Genomic DNA, 19425 nt, shown 5'->3' with positions numbered 1-19425 from the left:
CAAGATACACTTACAATTAGTGCACCAACCAAAAAACACAAAAGGGTTGTTTCATTCTGTTATTAATATTCTGGTTCCTACATTATATATCAATATATATCAATACAGTCTGCAATGGATACAGTCCGTAAGCACACATAATTGTGCGTGCTGCTGGTCCACTAATAGTACTAACCTTTAACAGTTAATTTGACTAATTGTCATTAATTACTAGTTTCTATGTAACTGTTTTAATATTGTTTTACTTTCATTTTTATTCAAGAATTTTTTATTTATTTATTTGTCTTATTTTATAAACATTTTTAAAAAGTACCTTATCTTCACCATACCTGTAGTGTAGGTACACAGAACATCAGAGGGTCAAATGTGCGAGAAAATGAGAGCAGACAGTGTTGACAAAACAATGTTGCAACCTTGTGTGGGGAACCGCAGGTGCAGAAACACAAAAGAAGAATCCCTGTGACAGACATTTTCCGTTCAACGTTCATATTGTTGTTACTCAGCCAGCGTTTGTGGGTCTGATGGAGCCGTTGCATTTTGTGGCTTTTAATGCCTCACAATCAAACATTTTTATGTTAAAGGGGAACATTATCACAATTTCAGAAGGGTTAAAACCATTAAAAATCAGTTCCCAGTGGCTTATTATATTTTTCGAAGCTTTTTTCAAAATTTTATCCATCACGCAATATCCCTAAAAAAAGCTTCAAAGTGCCTGATTTTAACCACCCGTCCATTTTCCTGTGACGTCACACAGTGATGCCAACACAAACAAACATGGCGGAAAGAACAGCAAGCTATAGCGACATTAGCTCGGATTCAGACTCGGATTTCAGCGGCTTAAGCGATTCAACAGATTAGGCATGTATTGAAACGGATGGTTGTAGTGTGGAGGCAGGTAGCGAAAACGAAATTGAAGAAGAAACTGAAGCTATTGAGCCATATCGGTTTGAACCGTATGCAAGCGAAACCGACGAAAACGACACGACAGCCAGCGACACGGGAGAAAGCGAGGACGAATTCGGCGATCGCCTTCTAACCAACGATTGGTATGTGTTTGTTTGGCATTAAAGGAAACTAACAACTATGAACTAGGTTTACAGCATATGAAATACATTTGGCAACAACATGCACTTTGAGAGTGCAGACAGCCCAGTTTTCATCAATTAATATATTCTGTAGACATACCCTCATCCGCGCTCTTTTCGTGAAAGCTGATCTGTCCAGTTTTGGAGTTGATGTCAGCAGGCCAGGGAAGCTAGGGTCGATAGCGGGTTTAGCTCGCTCATCTGCGGGAACAAACTGCCGCCATTGCTTGCCGTGCTACCGAGGTCCTTTGTCCCTGAATTGCTCACACACTCCGGCAGATTCAATGGGGGTCTGGCGGCAGATTTCTTTGACTTTATCGTTGGAAATGCATCTGCTTTCAGTGTCGCAGGATATCCACACATTCTTTCCATCTCTGTCGTAGCATAGCTTTCGTCGGTAAAGTGTGCGAAATTTCTTGCCACTTTCGCATCTTTGGGCCACTGGTGCAACTTGAATCCGTCCCTGTTCGTGTTGTTACACCCTCCGACAACACACCGACGAGGCATGATGTCTCCAAGGTACGGAAAACAGTCGAAAAAACGGAAAATAACAGAGCTGATTTGACTCGGTGTTTGAGAAAATGGCGGATTGCTTCCCGATGTGACGTCACAATCGCTCCGAGAGCGAATAATAGAAAGGCGTTTAATTCGCCAAAATTCACCCATTTAGAGTTCGGAAATCGGTTAAAAAAATATATGGTCTTTTTTCTGCAACATCAAGGTATATATTGACGCTTACATAGGTCTGGTGATAATGTTCCCCTTTAAAATACTGAACAGATGTTTATTGGGATAAGGTAAACCTCTGTTCAGTATTTTAACATAAACGTGTTTGATTGTGAGGCATTAAAAGCCACAAAATGCAACGGCTCCATCAGACCCACAAACGCTGGCCGAGTAACAACAATATGAACATTACACAAGGGTTAATACATTACGATGCTTCATCAAATGCAGTGTAATTATACTGAAATTACAAGCTGTTTTTGAATTGCTTCGTTTCTTGACGCTGTACCTTGATAATCAATAAGAAAGTGAAAAACATCGCTTTCCATGCATCTTAACAACAACACAAAAATAACAGTGTATTTGTAGTTGCATTGCAGGTATACATAACTCATGACAACTGATTCGGTTCGATTAAAAATGCACAACATTCCAGTATTGTAAAACATTCAGACCAGTGGTTCTTTACCTTGTTGGAGGTCCCGAACCCCACCAGTTTCATATGCACATTCACCGAACCCTTCTTTAGTGAAAAATAAAATGTATTTTTTTCAAATTCAAGACAAAGTTATACATTTTTGGTAACACTTTAGTATGGGGAACATATTCTAAGTAACAAAGACTTAATTTAGAGTTATTTGGTTAGGGTTCGGGTTAGAGGGTTAGGGTTATAATAAGGCCATGCCGAATAAAGCATTAATAAATACTTAATAATGACTAGTTAAGAGCCAATATGTTACTAATTTGCATGTTAATAAGCAACTAATTAATGGTGAATATGTTCCCCATACTAAAATGTTACCATGTTTTTTTTACTGGTGCACAAAATGAACCGTGCATGAACATCACCTTGTTCAAAGAACAAAACCAACACAGTGCATAAACTCACAACAAATTACACATCTGTAAATCAGTTGCCTTATTCGTAATACGCCGATTGGGAGAAGTTTGTATATACACGATGAGCCGGGTGTGTCTCGACGTCCGCCGAACCCCTGAGCCCGACTCACCGAACCCCAAGGGTTCCATCGAACCCAGGTTAAGAACCACTGATTTAGAACTGAGTGGTACAACATCAGACATGGTTGATATTAAAGAACATCCACAGTTTGGCTTCTTAAATGAAAAAAAATAAATAAATAAACAACGTGTTTGTTATATCTACACACTTTAGTTTCTTCTTAACTTCCAAGCTCACTCATCACTGTGATTGTAGTTTGCAAACAAACACTTGTTATACTGTTGGTCCCTCTTGTATATTGCTACAAATATTAACAATACAACACGTACTGTAAAATAAAACTTACTGTATATGGTTATTGCATGCAAAAATAAAAAAGAGTGAATGGCAGGTGCATATTAATTACAGGCCCCACTTGTTTGTATTCAACGTACTTGTTCACGTGAAATACTTGGCCATGGAAAAGTCCAGCACTGCTTTACAATTAATGGACTAATTTCCATGTGCAACACTTTATACATCTGGCCACCATTTCCAAGCAGTTGGAACTTTAAAAATACATTTCAAGTCAGTTGCCTGCTAATTGCAGTGACTTATTGTTGTACAAACCCTGTTTCCATATGAGTTGGGAAATTTGTTTTAGATGTAAATATAAACGGAATACAATGATTTGCAAATCCTTTTCAACCCATATTCAGTTGAATGCACTACAAAGACAACATATTTGATGTTAAAACTCTTAAACATTATTTTTTTTTTTGCAAATAATAATTAATTTATTGCCAAAGTAGTTGGGAAAGGGCATGTTCACCACTGTGTTACATGGCCTTTCCTTTTAACAACACTCAGTAAACGTTTGGGAACTGAGGAGACACATTTTTTAAGCTTCTCAGGTGGAATTCTTTCCCATTCTTGCTTGATGTACAGCTTAAGTTGTTCAACAGTCCGGGGGTCTCCGTTGTGCTATTTTAGGCTTCATAATGCGCCACATATTTTCAATAGGAGACAGGTCTGGACTACATGCAGGCCAGTCTAGTACCCGCACTCTTTTACTATGAAGCCACGTTGATGTAACACGTGGCTTGGCATTGTCTTGCTGAAATAAGCAGGGGCGTTCATGGTAACGTTGCTTGGATAGCAACATGTTTCTCCAAAACCTGTATGTACCTTTCAGCATTAATGGCGCTTTCACAGATGTGTAAGTTACCCATGTCTTGGGCACTAATACACCCCAATACCATCACAGATGCTGGCTTTTCAACTTTGCGCCTATAACAATCCGGATGGTTCTCTTCCTCTTTGGACCGTAGGACACGACGTCCACAGTTTCCAAAAAACAATTTGAAATGTGGACTCGTCAGACCACAAAACACTTTTCCAATTTGTATCAGTCCATCTTAGATGAACTCAGGCCCAGCGAAGCTGACGGCGTTTCTGGGTGTTGTTGATAAACGGTTTTCGCCTTGCATAGGAGAGTTTTAACTTGCACTTACAGATGTAGCGACCAACTGTAGTTACTGACAGTGGGTTTCTGAAGTGTTCCTGAGCCCATGTGGTGATATCCTTTACACACTGATGTCGCTTGTTGATGCAGTACCGCCTGAGGGATCGAAGGTCACGGGCTTAGCTGCTTACGTGCAGTGATTTCTCCAGATTCTCTGAACCATTTGATGATATTACGGACCGTAGATGGTGAAATCCCTAAATTCCTTGTCATAGCTGGTTGAGAAAGGTTTTTCTTAAACCGTTCAACAATTTGCTCACACATTTGTTGACAAAGTGGTGACCCTCGCCCCATCCTTGTTTGTGAATGACTGAGCATTTCATGGAATCTACTTTTATACCCAATCATGGCACCCACCTGTTCCCAATTCACCTGTTCACCTGTAGGATGTTCCAAATAAGTGTTTGATGAGCATTCCTCAACTTTATCAGTATTTATTGCCACTTTTCCCAACTTCTCTGTCACGTGTTGCTGGCATCAAATTCTAAAGTTAATGATTATTTGCAAAAACAGTTCGAACATCAAATATGTTGTCTTTGTAGCATATTCAACTGAATATGGGTTGAAAATTATTTGCAAATCATTGTATTCCGTTTATATTTACATCTAACACAATTTCCCAACTCATATGAAAACGGGGTTTGTGCATAATCCTACTAAATTCATGTGAACAAATCACTCTGAACCCATACCCCACATATAAAGCACAATGTCATTCAAAAGACCTAAAATCACTATTTACAAAATTTGGATTTTTAAAAAAAACATCCCATCGGTGCTTTTTTGTCGTAAATTGTGCCTTTTTAACTGTCATTAATGCGGATAATGGACAACACAACAAGTTCATATATGCAAGTGAAAACTACACATGGGCGTTCCTTTTTAAGAAGGGCAACTCTCTTCAATATTCCATTGTCCACTTATTGATTTTTGGCTTCTTGGACCATCCACACAGTCCACTCTATTCCTTGGCATCTCCTTTACATTTGCTCAGGCCGGGATGAAAGATCTTTTGAGCGTTGTTGAAGCCATGCAGTCATATCATGCACCATGAAGAGATTATTAGAAAGGCTTCAATTGGCTTTTCATGTGCTTAACGAAAGAATAGAGGGGTAATAAGTCGGGGCTAGTCCATCCTGGTCTCGAGTGAAGAACCAAGCTGAGCATGAAGGGCATGAAAGCCATGTCGATGGAGCTCTCCCATCAGGATCGGTCCGACGGAGTTCTGGCCTTATGTAGATCTGGTGCTACGGGTTGTGGATGCCTGCAAGTAAGACAAAAAAAGACAATATTAAAAAAAAACAGGGAGCAGTGAAGGATAGTGATGTGCTACGAAGACAGGGGGACTGCAGGCAGAAGACACAGGAATGGAGGGGTTAGGCACATTTGTAAACACACTGATCTACACTAGAAACATTTTCATTGTAATTCCACAATAAATGACTGGCTAATGATTGCATTTCTTCCACAGTTAACATTTACAGTAATTTACTGTGAATTGCAATAATGCTGTGACCCTTCCAGTCATTTCTTGAAAGGTTAAAGTCAATTTTGATCACTGTGAAAAAAATGCAGTGAAATCCTGTGTACATCACTGATTAAAACCATGCTTTGGGGATGTGAGGGTGAGTGTGGTTGCTAGGCAACTGGGTGACGTGGCTCGTTTTTTTTTTGTTTTTTTTTTACACATTTCCTGCATACAAAAAAAGTAGGTCAGAGACACAAAACGTCAACATTTTTCGAGGAGCCTGAGTTTATGCACTGAGAAACATTCTTAGAATGACCACGGATCCACTCATATGCACCTATTGTATTTATGAGAGAAACAACACATAGTCACATACACAGCAGATAGGGTAATATGTTAGTCAAAGGGTGCATTTAAGGACTGGCTGCAGTTGACCCATCCCTTCCCATAAGGAAAAGGTCCCCTGACATTTGCTGCAAATGATCAAATCATATCAGTTTCAATCACCTTTTGTCCTTTAACATGACTATTGTAGTGTGTGCCTTTCACACATCACATTATGGTTAGACAATAGAGATGTTTGCATCATAGTTAGGGGATATTTGCAAACATTTTAAGACTGTAATGTGATCACCCGCAAACAAAATGTGAAGATGTGTGTATGTGTATATATATATATATATATATATATATATATATATATATATATATATATATATATACATATATATATATATACATATATATATACATATATATATATATACATATATATATATATATATACATATATATATATATACATATATATATATATATATATATATATATATATATATATATATATATATGTATATATATATATATATATATATATATATATATATATATATATATATATAGGTATATATATATATATATATATATATATATAATATACATATATATATATATATATATATATATATATATATATATATATATACCTATAGATATATATACCTATATATATATATATATATATATATATATATATATATATATATATATATATATATATGTGTATATATGTATGCATATATATATATATAGGTGTATATATATATATATATATATATATATATATATATATATATATATATATACATATATATATATATGTGTGTGTGTGTATATATGTATGCATATATATATATATATATATATATAGGTATATATAGGTATATATATATATATATATATATATATATATATATATATACAGTATGTACACAGGCCAAAAGTTTGGACACACCTTCTCATTTCAACGCGTTTTCTTTATTTTTATGACTACCGTATTTTTCGGACTATAAGTCACAGTTTTTTTCATAGTTGCCCAGGCTCCAGTGCAACTTATACATGTTTTTTTTCCTTTTTTATTATGCATTTTCGGCAGGAGCGACTTATACTCTGGTGCGACTTATACTCCGAAAAATACGGTATTTACATAGTAGATTGTCACTGAAGGCATCAAAACAGTCTACCCCAGGGCAGCTGTGGCTACAAATGTAGCTTACCACCACCAGGTGTGAATGAATGACGCGTTCTCACTTTTCTGTGAGCGCTTTGAGTATCTAATATAATAGAAAAGTGCTGTATAAAATCTAATCCATTATTATTTATTATTAAACTACACATCTGTGAAGTGAAAATCATTTCAGGTGACTACCTCTTGAAGCACATGGAGAGAATGCCAAGAGGTGTGCAAAGCAATCATCAGAGCAAAGGGTGGTTATTTTGAAGAAACTAGAATATAAAACATGTTTACAGTTATTTCACCTTTTTTTGTTAAGTGCATAACTCCACATGTGTTCATTCATAGTTTTGATGCCTTCAGTGACAATCTACAATGTAAGTAGTCATGAAAATAAAGAAAACACATTGACTTTTGGCCTGCACTATATATATATATATATATATATATATATATATATATATATATATATATATATATATTAGTACAGTCCAAAAGTTTGGACACACCTTCTCATTTCAATGTGTTTTCTTCATTTTCATGACTTTTACATTGTAGATTTTCCCTGAAGGCATCAAAACTATGACATCTGTGAAGTGAAAATAATTTCAGGTGACTACCTCTTGAAGCTCATCGAGAGAATGCCAAGAGGTGTGCAAAGCAGTTATCAGAGGAAAGGGTGGCTATTTTGAAGAAACTAGAATATAAAACATGTTTTCAGTTATTTCACCTTTTTTTGTTAAGTACATAACTCCACATGTGTTCATTCATAGTTTTGATGCCTTCAGTGACAATCTACAATGTAAATAGTGATGAAAATAAAGAAAATGCATTGAATGAGGATGTGTGTCCAAACTTTTGGACTGTACTAATATATATATATATATATATATATATATATATATATATATATATATATATATATATATATATATATATATATATATATATATATATGCCTTCAGTGACAATCTACTATGTAAATAGTCATGAAAATAAAGAAAAGGCATTGAATGAGGAGGTTTATCCAAACTTTTGGCCTATACTATATACATATATAGATAGATAGATATATTGTTTTTCTTTTTTTTAAATGTGTGAGAAGGAAATATCCACAGGGAAATGTTCCAACAAAAGTAAAAATAAAAAGTCTCTCCATGGTGAGGGAGTGAGACGCCTGCATACCTCCATGCTGCAGAGTGGACTTCCCTCATTTTGGGTACTTTAGAGTGGGAGAGAGAAAAAAACAATTCAATGTGAGGCGAGGTCATAACTGGACAATACATAAACTGCAGTTCATTGTTAAGGCAGCTTGTGTGAGTTGAAGCAGGGACAAAATGAAGACGCCACATCCCACAGGGTTAGTTAGCGCTGTGGACTTGAACAACAGAGATTAGTTTCAAGTGAACATAAACAAATGTATATTTAATAGGATAATTTAAAGTGTCTCATATGGAACACTACCTGGATGTTAGAAAAGACAGGCATGAAACAACCACTGAAAACAGCTAAAATTCTCTTTTTGTAGAAAAATGCTGCTCTACAAAACCTTTGCAATAGTGGGTTTGTGTATGCCGATGTGATATATCCATGTGGAAATATAGAATCTTATTGACATGAACATTTATACACTATGTTTAGTGTGCTTGTATGAATGCATGTTAAAAGTTCCTGTCACTTTTCAGAAACAGAAACCCACACCAAACAAGAATGACAAACAAATCTCGGGAGAACATCCGCACCGTAACACAACATAAACACAACAGAACAAATACCCAGAATCCCATGCAGCCCTAACTCTTCCGAGCTACAAAATACACCCACATTTATACACTATGTTTAGTGTGCTTGTATGAATGCATGTTAAAACTTCCTGTCACTTTTCAACAGCAGAAACAGAAACACCATAAAGCGTAGGAGTTGGAAAGGGAATTGACTCGCTAAGGTTGTTTGATGGAATATTTTGTGGAAGCATATTGTAAGATATGGAATCATACACCTAAATGAAAAGTTCCAGAAACACATTGTCCCAGTCTGTGCACAAACGATTCCCAATGGTGAGTTAGAAAGATTCTTCTTCTTCTTTTTTTTTTTTTTTTTTTCAAGGGCATAAACAAGGGGTCTCAGACGTTATTTTGCATCCCGCAGCGTAATATGAAAATGTAATGTTCATGCGGCCCGCGAGTTTTACATGAATGGCGCTTGACAGCGTCATACTTGCCAACCCTCCCGAATTATAGGCCAACCATTCTCTCGAATGTCTGCCGATTTTCACCTAAACAACAATATTAAGGGCGTACCGTGATGGCACTGCCTTTAGCGCCCTCTACAACCTGTACAAACAGCGTGCCAGGCCAGTCACATCTTGAATTCGACTTCTGTACACACACGTAAGTGACTGCAAGACATACTTGGTCAACAGCCATACAGGTCACACAAAGGGTAGCCGTATAAACAACGTTAACACTGTTACAAATATGCGCCACACTGTGAACCCACACCAAACAAGAATGACAAACACATTTCGGGAGAACATCTGCACCGTAACACAACATAAACACAACAGAACAAATACCCAGAATCCCATGCAGCCCTAACTCTTCCGGGCTACAAAATGCACCCCCGCATCCCCTCCAACCCTGCCCCCCATACATCAACCACCCCGCCCCTCTCTCCGTGTGTCGGTTGAGGTGGGCGGGTTTGGGGTGGAGTGGGGGGGCGGGGTTTGGTGGTAGCGGGGGTGTATTTTGTAGCCCGGAAGAGTTAGGGCTGCAAGGTGTTCTGAGTATTTGTTCTGTTGTGTCTATGTTTAGCTAGGGTGCAGATGTTCTTGTCATTCTTGTTTGGTGTTAAAGTTGTTTATACGGCCACCCTCAGTGTGACCTGTATGGCTGCCGACCAAGTATGTCTTGCAGTCACTTACGTGTGTCTGCAGAAGCCGCATACAACATGTGACTGGGCCGGCACGCTGTTTGTATGGTGAATAAGCGGACGCGACGACAGGTTGTAGAGCAGTGTTTTTCAACCACTGTGCCGCGGCACACTAGTGTGCCGTGAGATACAGTCCGGTGTGCCGTGGGAGATGATCTAACTTCACCTATTTGGGGTAAAAAAATATTTTTTGCAAACCAGTAATTATAGTCTGCAAATGATGTGTTGTTGTTCAGTGTCAGTGCTGTCTAGAGCTCGGCAGAGTAACCGTGTAATACTCTTCCATATCAGTAGGTGGCAGCCGGTAGCTAATTGCTTTGTAGATGTCGGAAACAGCGTGCAGGTAAAAGGGTGTCTAATGCTTAAACAAAAAATAAACAAAAGGTGAGTTAGGGAAGGCTATGCAGAATTAAACTAAAACTGAACTGGCTACAAAGTAAACAAAAACAGAATGCTGGACGACAGCAAAGACTTACTGTGGAGCAAAGACGGCGTCCACAAAGTACATCCGAACATGACATGATAATCAACAATGTCCCCACAAAAAAGGATAAAAACAACTGAAATATTCTTGATTGCTAAAACAAAGTAGATGCGGGAAATATCGCTCAAAGGAAGACATGAAACTGCTACAGGAAAATACCAAAAAAAGACAAAAAGCCACCAAAATAGGAGCGCAAGACAAGAAGTAAAACACTACACAGGAAAACAGCAAAAAAAAGTCCAAATAAGTCAGGGTGTGATGTGACAGGTGGTGACAGTACACCTACTTTGAGACAAGAGCTATAGTGATGCATGCTTGGTTATGCTTTAAAGTCATATCCAACAATTGCGACGACGACTTTTTACTGTCAACTGAGTTTCGTTTTTTAATGATTTCTGCTGGTGGTGTGCCTCTGGATTTTGTAAACACAAAAAATGTGCCTTGGCTCAAAAAAGGTTGAAAAACACGGACGTTAAATGCAGCGCTATCACAGCACGCCCTTAATGCATGTCCGGGTGAAAATCGGGACAAATTCGGGAGAATGAGAATGAGAATGGGGCACTGAAATTCGGGAGTCACCCGGAAAAATCGGGAGGGTTGGCAAGTATGTTGCTAGGGCGGGATAGTCATTCAAAGAAGGTGAATTTATTAAAAAGTGCTTGTTAGATTTTTTTAAGAAATCTTTTGCTGCGACCCAGACTCACCCAGTTTCTGCATCCAGTGGCCCTCAGGTAAATTGCAAGGTGTTCTGGGTATTTTTCTGTTGTGTTTATGTTGTGTTAGGGTGCGGATGTTCTTGTCATTCTTGTTTGGTGTTAAAGTTGTTTATACGGCCACCCTCAGTGTGACCTGTATGGCTGTCGACCAAGTATGTCTTGCAGTCACTTACGTGTGTCTGCAGAAGCCGCATACAACATGTGACTGGGCCGGCAGTACGCGTACCCCTGGGGGTACTTGAAGGTATGCCAAGGGGTACATGAGATGTTTTTAAAATATTCTAAAAATAGCAACAATTCAAAAATCCTTTATAAATATATTTATTGAATAATACTTCAACAAAATATGAATGTAAGTTCATAAACTGAATATCAAATCAAGTAGGCTATTCCATTCATTACCATAAACCAGGGGTCGGCAACCTTTACCAGTCAAAGAGCCATTTTGACCAGTTTCACAAATTATAGAAAACAACGGGATCCGCAAAATTTTTTGGAAATTTTAAATGAAATAACACTGTATACAAAGTTTTTTATTTGCTTTGTATAAACCAGGGGTCTCGCTGCCCACACCTTTATGTGGAATTTGAAAGCTGGTGCGGCACGCGGGTTTTAAATGAATGGCTCAGCGTCATGCGCGCCGTGATGGTACAGCATATAGCACCTACTACAGCCAGCGAGCCTGATCAACCACCCTTTATATGGGGCTTCCGCTAGCTCACGTAGGTGACAGCAAGGCATACTTGGTCAACAACCACACAGGTCACACTGACGGTGGCGGTATAAAAAAAAAAAAAACTTTAACACTCTTACTAATAATGCGCCACACTGTGAACCCACACCAAACAAGAATGCCAAACAAATTTCGGGAGAACATCTGCACCGTAACACGACATAAACACAACAGGACAAATACCCAGAATCCCATGCAGCCCTAACTCTTCCGGGATACATTATACACCCCCCCCCCCCACCCCCGCTACCAAACCCCTCCCACCTCAACCGACACAGAGGGGGGGGGGTGGGGGGGGGGGGGTGTATAATGTAGCCCGGAAGAGTCAGGGCTGCATGGGATTCTGGGTGTTTGTCCTGTTGTGTTTATGTTGTGTTAAGGTGCAGATATTCTCCCGAAATGTGTTTGTCATTCTTGTTTGCTTTTGGTTCAAAGTGTGGCGCATTATTAGTAAGAGTGTTAAAGTTGTTTTATATGACCACCGTCAGTGTAACCTGTGTGGCTATTGACCAAGTATGCGTTGCTGTCACCTACGTGTGCAAGCTGAAGATGTGTATTGTATAACAAGTGTTGGGCTGGCACGCTGTTAATACAGATTGTAGAGGGCGCCAAATGTTGTACCATCATGGCACGCCCTTATTATAGCCGTAAGGGTGAAAATCGGTGAATATTAATCTCTGCGAGAGGTACTAATACCCGGAAGTCTCGCGGGAAAATTGGGGGCTCAGCAGCTCATGGGGGGTTCAGCAAGTGAGCTGCTGAGCCGCATCAGAGTGATCAAAGAGCCGCATGCGGCTCCGGAGCCGCGGGTTGCCGACCCCTGCCATACACCCAGAGTTTCCCCCCATGCCATGATGGTTTGACCCTCACTAAAATGTCTGTCAAAAAGAACTGTGAAAAGAAATGCAACAATGCAATATTCAGTGTTGACAGCTAGATTTTTTTGCGGACATGTTCCATAAATATAGATGTTAAAAATTTATTTTTTTTGTGAAGAAATGTTCAGAATTAAGTTCATGAATCCAGATGGATCCCCAAAGAGGGCACTTTAAGTTGATGATTACCTCTATGTGTAGACTGTCATGTCTGTGTGATCATGTTTTTGTTTTGGTCATGTTCGGTTTTGTTTTTGGACTTTTTGTGCACTTTTGTTTTGTCACCATAGCAACCATTAGTTTCCACCTGTCACGTCACGCACCTGTTTCACGTTTTGAGTCACGCACCTGTTTTTGTTGATCATGTCTATAGTATTTAAGTTCATTGTTTTCAGTTTGTCGTTCTGACGACATCCCCACATTTATGCTCTGCACAGTTCTGACTCTTTTTCATGTCCATCGTTCACGCTGCTGCTTTTTGTCCATGCCAAGTAAGTTTTGTTTATTATTGCCACAGTTAGTGTTTTTTTGTTGTTCATAGTTTTTGCCTTTGTGCAAGTATTTGGTTTCATAGTTTGTTCTCCGCCATTGTGCGCACCTTTTGTTTACTTCCTTGTTTTGTATTTATAGTGTTTAAATAAAAATGTACCTTCATTCCCGTCTCGCCCGAGCCAACTTTCCGTTGCCTTCGAGAAAAACTAAACCCCAGGACCAAGTCTTGACATAGACATCTTTATTTATCATTGAATCACTTGTTTATTTTTCAACACGTTTTATATCTTTTTTTCCAAATAGTTAAAAAAAGACCACTACAAATTAGCTAAATGTTGCACTGTTATACAATTTAATAAATCAGAAACTGATGACATAATGCTGTATTTTACTTCTTTATCTCTTTTTTTTCAACCAAAAATGCTTTGCTCTGATTAGGGCAGGGGTCGGCAACCCGCGGCTCTAGAGCCACATGCGGCTCTTTAGCGCCGCCCTGGTGGCTCTCTGGAGCTTTTTCAAAAATGTATGAAAAATGGAAAAAGATGAGGGGGAAAAAATATATATTTTTTGTTTTAATATGGTTTCTGTAGGAGGACAAACATGACACAAGCCTCCCTAATTGTTATAAAGCACACTGTTTATATTAAACATGCTTCACTGATTCGAGTATTTGGCAAGCACCGTTTTGTCCTACTAATTTTGGCGGTCCCTGAACTCACCGTAGTTTGTTTACATGTACAACTTTCTCCGGCTTTCGGGGACGTGTTTTATGCCACTTCTTTTTCTGTCTCATTTTGTCCACCAAACTTTTAACGTTGTGCATGAATGCACAAAGGTGAGTTTTGTTGATGTTATTGACTTGTGTGGAGTGCTAATCAGACATATTTGGTCACTACATGACTGCAAGCTAATCGATGCTAACATGTTATTTAGGCTAGCTATATGTACATATTGCATCATTATGCCTCATGTGTAGCTATATTTGAGCTCATTTAGTTTCATTTAAGTCCTCTTAATTCAATTTATATCTCATGACACACTATCTGTATGTAACATGGCTTTTAATTTTTTGTGGCTCCAGACGGATTTGTTTTTGTATTTTTGGTCCAATATGGCTCTTTCAACATTTTGGGTTGCCGACCCCTGGATTAGGGGGTACCTGAATTAAAAAAAAATGTTCACAGGGGGTACATCACTGAAAAAAGGTTGAGAACCACTGCACTAAAGAACTAAAAGTAAACTGGAATAACTCTTTTTAATGACTGTAATATCCATGTTGCTGCCAGTGTTAACATGAATGGTTTCAGCTTGAAAATAACAAGTTAAATTTTGCTTCATAGAAAAAAAAATTCCAGCATAATTAAAAACTACTGCACCGTTATTTGCAGTAAAAATATTCCTCCTCAATCATCCATCCATCCATCCATTTTCTACCGCTTATTCCCTTTTGGGGTCGCGGGGGGCGCTGGAGCCTATCTCAGCTACAATCGGGCGGAAGGCGGGGTACACCGTGGACAAGTCGCCACCTCATCGCAGGGCCAACACAGATAGACACAACTTTCACACTCACATTCACACACTAGGGCCCATTTAGTGTTGCCAATCAACTTATCCCCAGGTGCATGTCTTTGGAGGTGGGAGGATGCCGGAGTACCCGGAGGGAACCAACGCAGTCACGGGGAGAACATGCAAACTCCACACAGAAAGATCCCGAGCACGGGATTGAACCCAAGACTACTCAGGACCTTCGTATTGTGAGGCGGATGCACTAACCCCTCTTCCACCGTGCTGCCCCCTCCTCAATCATCATCCCTGCAATTACTCTAATAAGTTTACCTGCAAGGTTGAAGGAGCAGATCCACTAGTCTCAGACATGCCTGTGCTCCTGGGAATACTGGACACGATGTATCTGGAACCCTTTGGCACAGGCTGCCGGACCACCATCTTTCCTTTCCTGGTCTCTGCCAGAAACAGACTGTACCAGTAGGCGTCGTTGGACACCAGAGTGGAATCTGCGATGGTGGAGTTCCTCTCACTGATCACACTGTTCCTGCTGGGCGGAGCCGCCATGCTGGGTTTGGTATTCTGACACTTGAGCACGATGGTGACCAAGATGGTGATGAGCAGCAGGAAGGACACCGAGCCCAGACCGATGACCAAATACAGGTTGAGGTCTGAGAAGATGTCGTATTCCATGGGGACCTCAGTCATGTCCGAGTAGGCCTTCACAGCAGTCTCCATCGTGGACAGCTTGATGGTGACTGTAGCAGAGAGAGCCGGATCCCCGTTGTCCTTGGCAACAACAACCAGTCTCTGGTGGCGAGGATCTTTGTAACTGAACATCCTCATGGTTCGGATCTCTCCGTTGTACTGGTCCAGACTGAACAAGGTGGCATCAGTCACCTGCAGGAAGTGGTAGGTGATACGAGAGTTGTGCACCGAGTCCACGTCCAAAGCTATCACCTTGGCAACCAGAGATCCTTTATCAGTGGATCTGGGGATCTTCTCCTCCACCACGGAGCCGTGCGCTCGCCAAGGAGAGACAATAACCGGAGCGTTGTCGTTCTGGTCCACGATGATGATGTGGACTGTGACGTTGCTGCTGAGTGGAGGAGAGCCAGAGTCTCTGGCCTCAATGTGGAAAAGAAAATCCTTCTCCATCTCATAGTCAAAAGTCTTTAGTGCGTAAAGGTTCCCGTTCTCTGGATTGATGGAGAACAACATGGACATGGAGGTGTTGGCTATCTCCTTCTCTAGGATGAAGTAAACTAGGTACTGGTTCTCATGGAGGTCAGGGTCAAACGCACTGAGTGAACTGAGCAAGGCGCCAGGAGCGTTATTCTCCATCACACGTATAGTATAAAAGGACTGAGGGAAGTGTGGAACATTATCATTCACATCCAGCAGCTGTAAAGTCATCGTTTCATTGTCACTCAAAGAAGGGGAGCCTCGGTCTGTGACAGTGAAGGTGATGTCATATTCTGGAACCTTCTCACGGTCTAATGGCTCGGAGACCACTAACTCGTAATAGTTATCAGAGGACTCCCTCAGTTTAAAAGGCATTTTACGAGGAATGTGAAGATCCACGACTCCATTGTCACCTGAGTCCTTATCACTCACACTGACCACTGCTATCACCGTGTCAACGGGTGTGTTTTCATTCATCGGACTCAGAAACGACTTAATAGAAATTTCAGGGTGGTTGTCGTTCATGTCCGTCACCTGTATGATTACTTTACACTGACTAGATAAGGAATTCACCCCCTTGTCGCTCGCTATGACTTCCATTTCATACACTTTTAAATCTTCATAATTAATCATCTCTTTCACTCGGACTTCCCCGTTGTCCTGATTCAAACTGAACATGTTCTGCGTTCTTTCTGACGTGTACAAACTGTACGAATAACGCACATCCGAATTGGAGCCTTCGTCCAAGTCGGTGGCGTTCAGTTCAATCACCAAACTGCCAATAGGAGAGTTCTCCATGACGTCCACCGAGTGTTTGTCTTGACTGAACGTCGGGGCGTTGTCGTTGACATCCAGGACTCGAACAATGATGCTGGCCGTGCCCGTGCGCGTGGGAACTCCGCCGTCCACGGCGGTGAGGATGAGATGATGGACGGCCTGCTGCTCTCTGTCCAGCATCTTTGTTAGGATTAAATCGGCAAACTTGGAGCCGTCTCTTCCCGTCTGAATCTCGATGTTAAAATGCTGGCTGGAGCTCAGGTGGTAGTCCTGCACGGAGTTGTCTCCAACGTCTGGATCCACGGCGTTATTCAGGGAGAACCTCTCTCCCACAGGGCTGGCCTCGGAGATGTCCAGGTGCATGGTGCCGCGACGGAAATGAGGCGCATTGTCGTTGATATCAGTGATTTCCACTTCAATGTTGAACATCCGTATCGGACTCTCAATCGTTGCGTCTAATTTGAGAGAACAATAAGACGTTGTTTTCAAAGGACACAGCAGCTCCCTGTCTATTTTCTCCATAATAAAAAGCTCTCCAGTCTCCTTGTTGATCTCCAGGTATTTTTTATTGGCGACCACGTCGATGCGCATTTTCCTTTCGCCCAGCGTCCTCACGTCCAATCCCAAATCGGACGCCAAATTAGCAACGACGGAGCCTTCCTCCATCTCTTCCGGCACGGAATAATGAGTGACGCCGCGCACGCCGTCCATCATGGCGCAGAGAAAAAGATAAAAAAATGTCACACAAGTCATTTTTAGGGAAAACGTTCGTTGTTACTGAAACGAAATATGAGGTTAAATCCCAAATCCGCCTTTTTTTTCTCTCTCCCGCAGGCTGAAAAAAAAGGCGTGTTTTCTGGCCTGCGTCAGCGCGTCACACGAACACGCCCCTCCGACCGGCAACCAATAGAAAAGGCTTGTAAATATGACGACATGGTTTAGGATTGTTTTTGTGGATAACAGCGACGTGAAGTGTCTTTTATAAATATCTGCATCTAGTCAGATATTAAACGTGTTGTTTGCTGGTTGTAAAAAAAAAGTTTAGTTCAACAAAACAAGTGCAGACAAAAGTTTGTTTGGTTTCTGAAAGTGGTTTCAATTATTCTATTCGTTCGTCTGTAGCCTTAATATGGCATTTAAAATTATTCTAAAATATTTAGGACAGTGGTTCTTAACCTGGAGGTACCGAACCCGAACCGTAATCATAAAATGATGTTATTATATTAAAGAAATACTAATAGATATATATTTTACAAACATAAGGATAGAGGAATGTACACATAATTCCATGTTTACATCTCATTGTGCAACATGTGAATGTTTTAGTTTAGTCAGATATTAAATGTGTTGTTTGCTAGTTGTAAAAAAAAGTTTAGTTCAACAAAAAAAGTGCAGACAAAAGTTTGTTCGGTTTCTGAAAGTGGTTTCAATTATTCTATTCGTTCGTCTGTAGCCTTAACATGGCATTTAAAAGTATTTTAAAATATTTAGGACAGTGGTTCTTTACCTGGAGGTACCGAACCCCACCAGTTTCATATGCACATTCACCTAACACGAATCGTAATCATAAAATTATGTTATTATATTAAATAAATACTAAAAGATATGTATTTTACAAACAGAAAGATAGAGGAATGTACACATAATCCCATGTTTACATCTCACTGTGCAACATGTGAATGTTTTAGTGCAGGGGTCACCAACCTTTTTGAAACCAAGAGCTACTTCTTGGGTACTGATTAATGTGAATAGCTACCAGTTTGATACACACTTAAATAAATTGCCAGAAATAGCCAGTTTGCTCAATTTACCTTTAACTCGATGTTATTATTAATAGTTAATTATATTTATCTTTGTGGAAACACTGATCATCTTATTGATTTCTCACAATAAATATATATAGAAACAGATAAATATCAATATGCAACACTTTATTTTTATATCTTCTCTAAGTGCACATTTTTCAAATTGAACAAATTCAAAAACAGTCTTGTGAAATCACAATATCCCATTTTAACTAGCTAGCCACTAACATTTTTTAACAAATCATGAATTACTTTGCATGTTTGTACAAATAATAACTCATGTAAAATACAAAAGTAAACTCTCAGTTTTTTTAAATAAATCATGTCACACTTTGAACTGGACACCAAATCTGTTATCTGTTTCTTTGTCAGTTAATGAAGACCAAGTCTTTAAAATATTTTCTTGGATTTTCAAATTCTATTTGAGTTTTGTCTCTCTTAGAATTAAAAATGTCGAGCAAAGCGAGACCAGCTTGCTAGTAAACAAATACAATTTAAAAAATAGAGGCAGCTCACTGGTAAGTGCTGCTATTTGAGCTATTTTTAGAACAGGCCAGAAAGCTACTCATCTGGTCCTTACGGGCGACCTGGTGCCCGCGGGCACCGCGTTGGCAACCCCTGATCTCGTCAGATAATAAACGTGTTGTTTGCTATTTGTAAAAAAAAA

The 19425-nt window shown here is 39.7% G+C and overlaps 1 protein-coding gene across 6 annotated transcripts in view; it reads right to left on the bottom strand.

Annotated features, from left to right (window-relative positions):
- Window positions 1–1485: 1485 nt before the first annotated feature.
- LOC133576896 (protocadherin alpha-C2-like) overlaps window positions 1486–19425 on the bottom strand; it is a 44450-nt gene continuing 26510 nt past the window's right edge. For 2 of the 6 annotated variants that reach the window (XM_061930288.2, XM_072912431.1), the window contains exons 2-3: window positions 8443–8479; window positions 1486–5540 (exon numbers count right to left, since the gene is read on the bottom strand). In XM_061930288.2, coding sequence (XP_061786272.1) covers window positions 8468–8479 — 12 coding nt within the window. In that variant the 3' untranslated portion in view covers window positions 1486–5540; window positions 8443–8467. Of the gene's footprint in view, window positions 5541–8442; window positions 8480–15324; window positions 18029–19425 lie in introns of those variants that run through there. The other 4 variants (XM_061930289.2, XM_061930287.2, XM_061930286.2 and 1 more) reach the window with 4 other exon arrangements.

This window comes from Nerophis lumbriciformis, linkage group LG36 (genome assembly GCF_033978685.3).
Source record: "Nerophis lumbriciformis linkage group LG36, RoL_Nlum_v2.1, whole genome shotgun sequence".
Taxonomy (NCBI): Eukaryota; Metazoa; Chordata; class Actinopteri; order Syngnathiformes; family Syngnathidae; genus Nerophis; species Nerophis lumbriciformis.
Note: the sequence above shows the minus strand (reverse complement) of the source record. Positions and strands in the feature narration are given on the sequence as shown.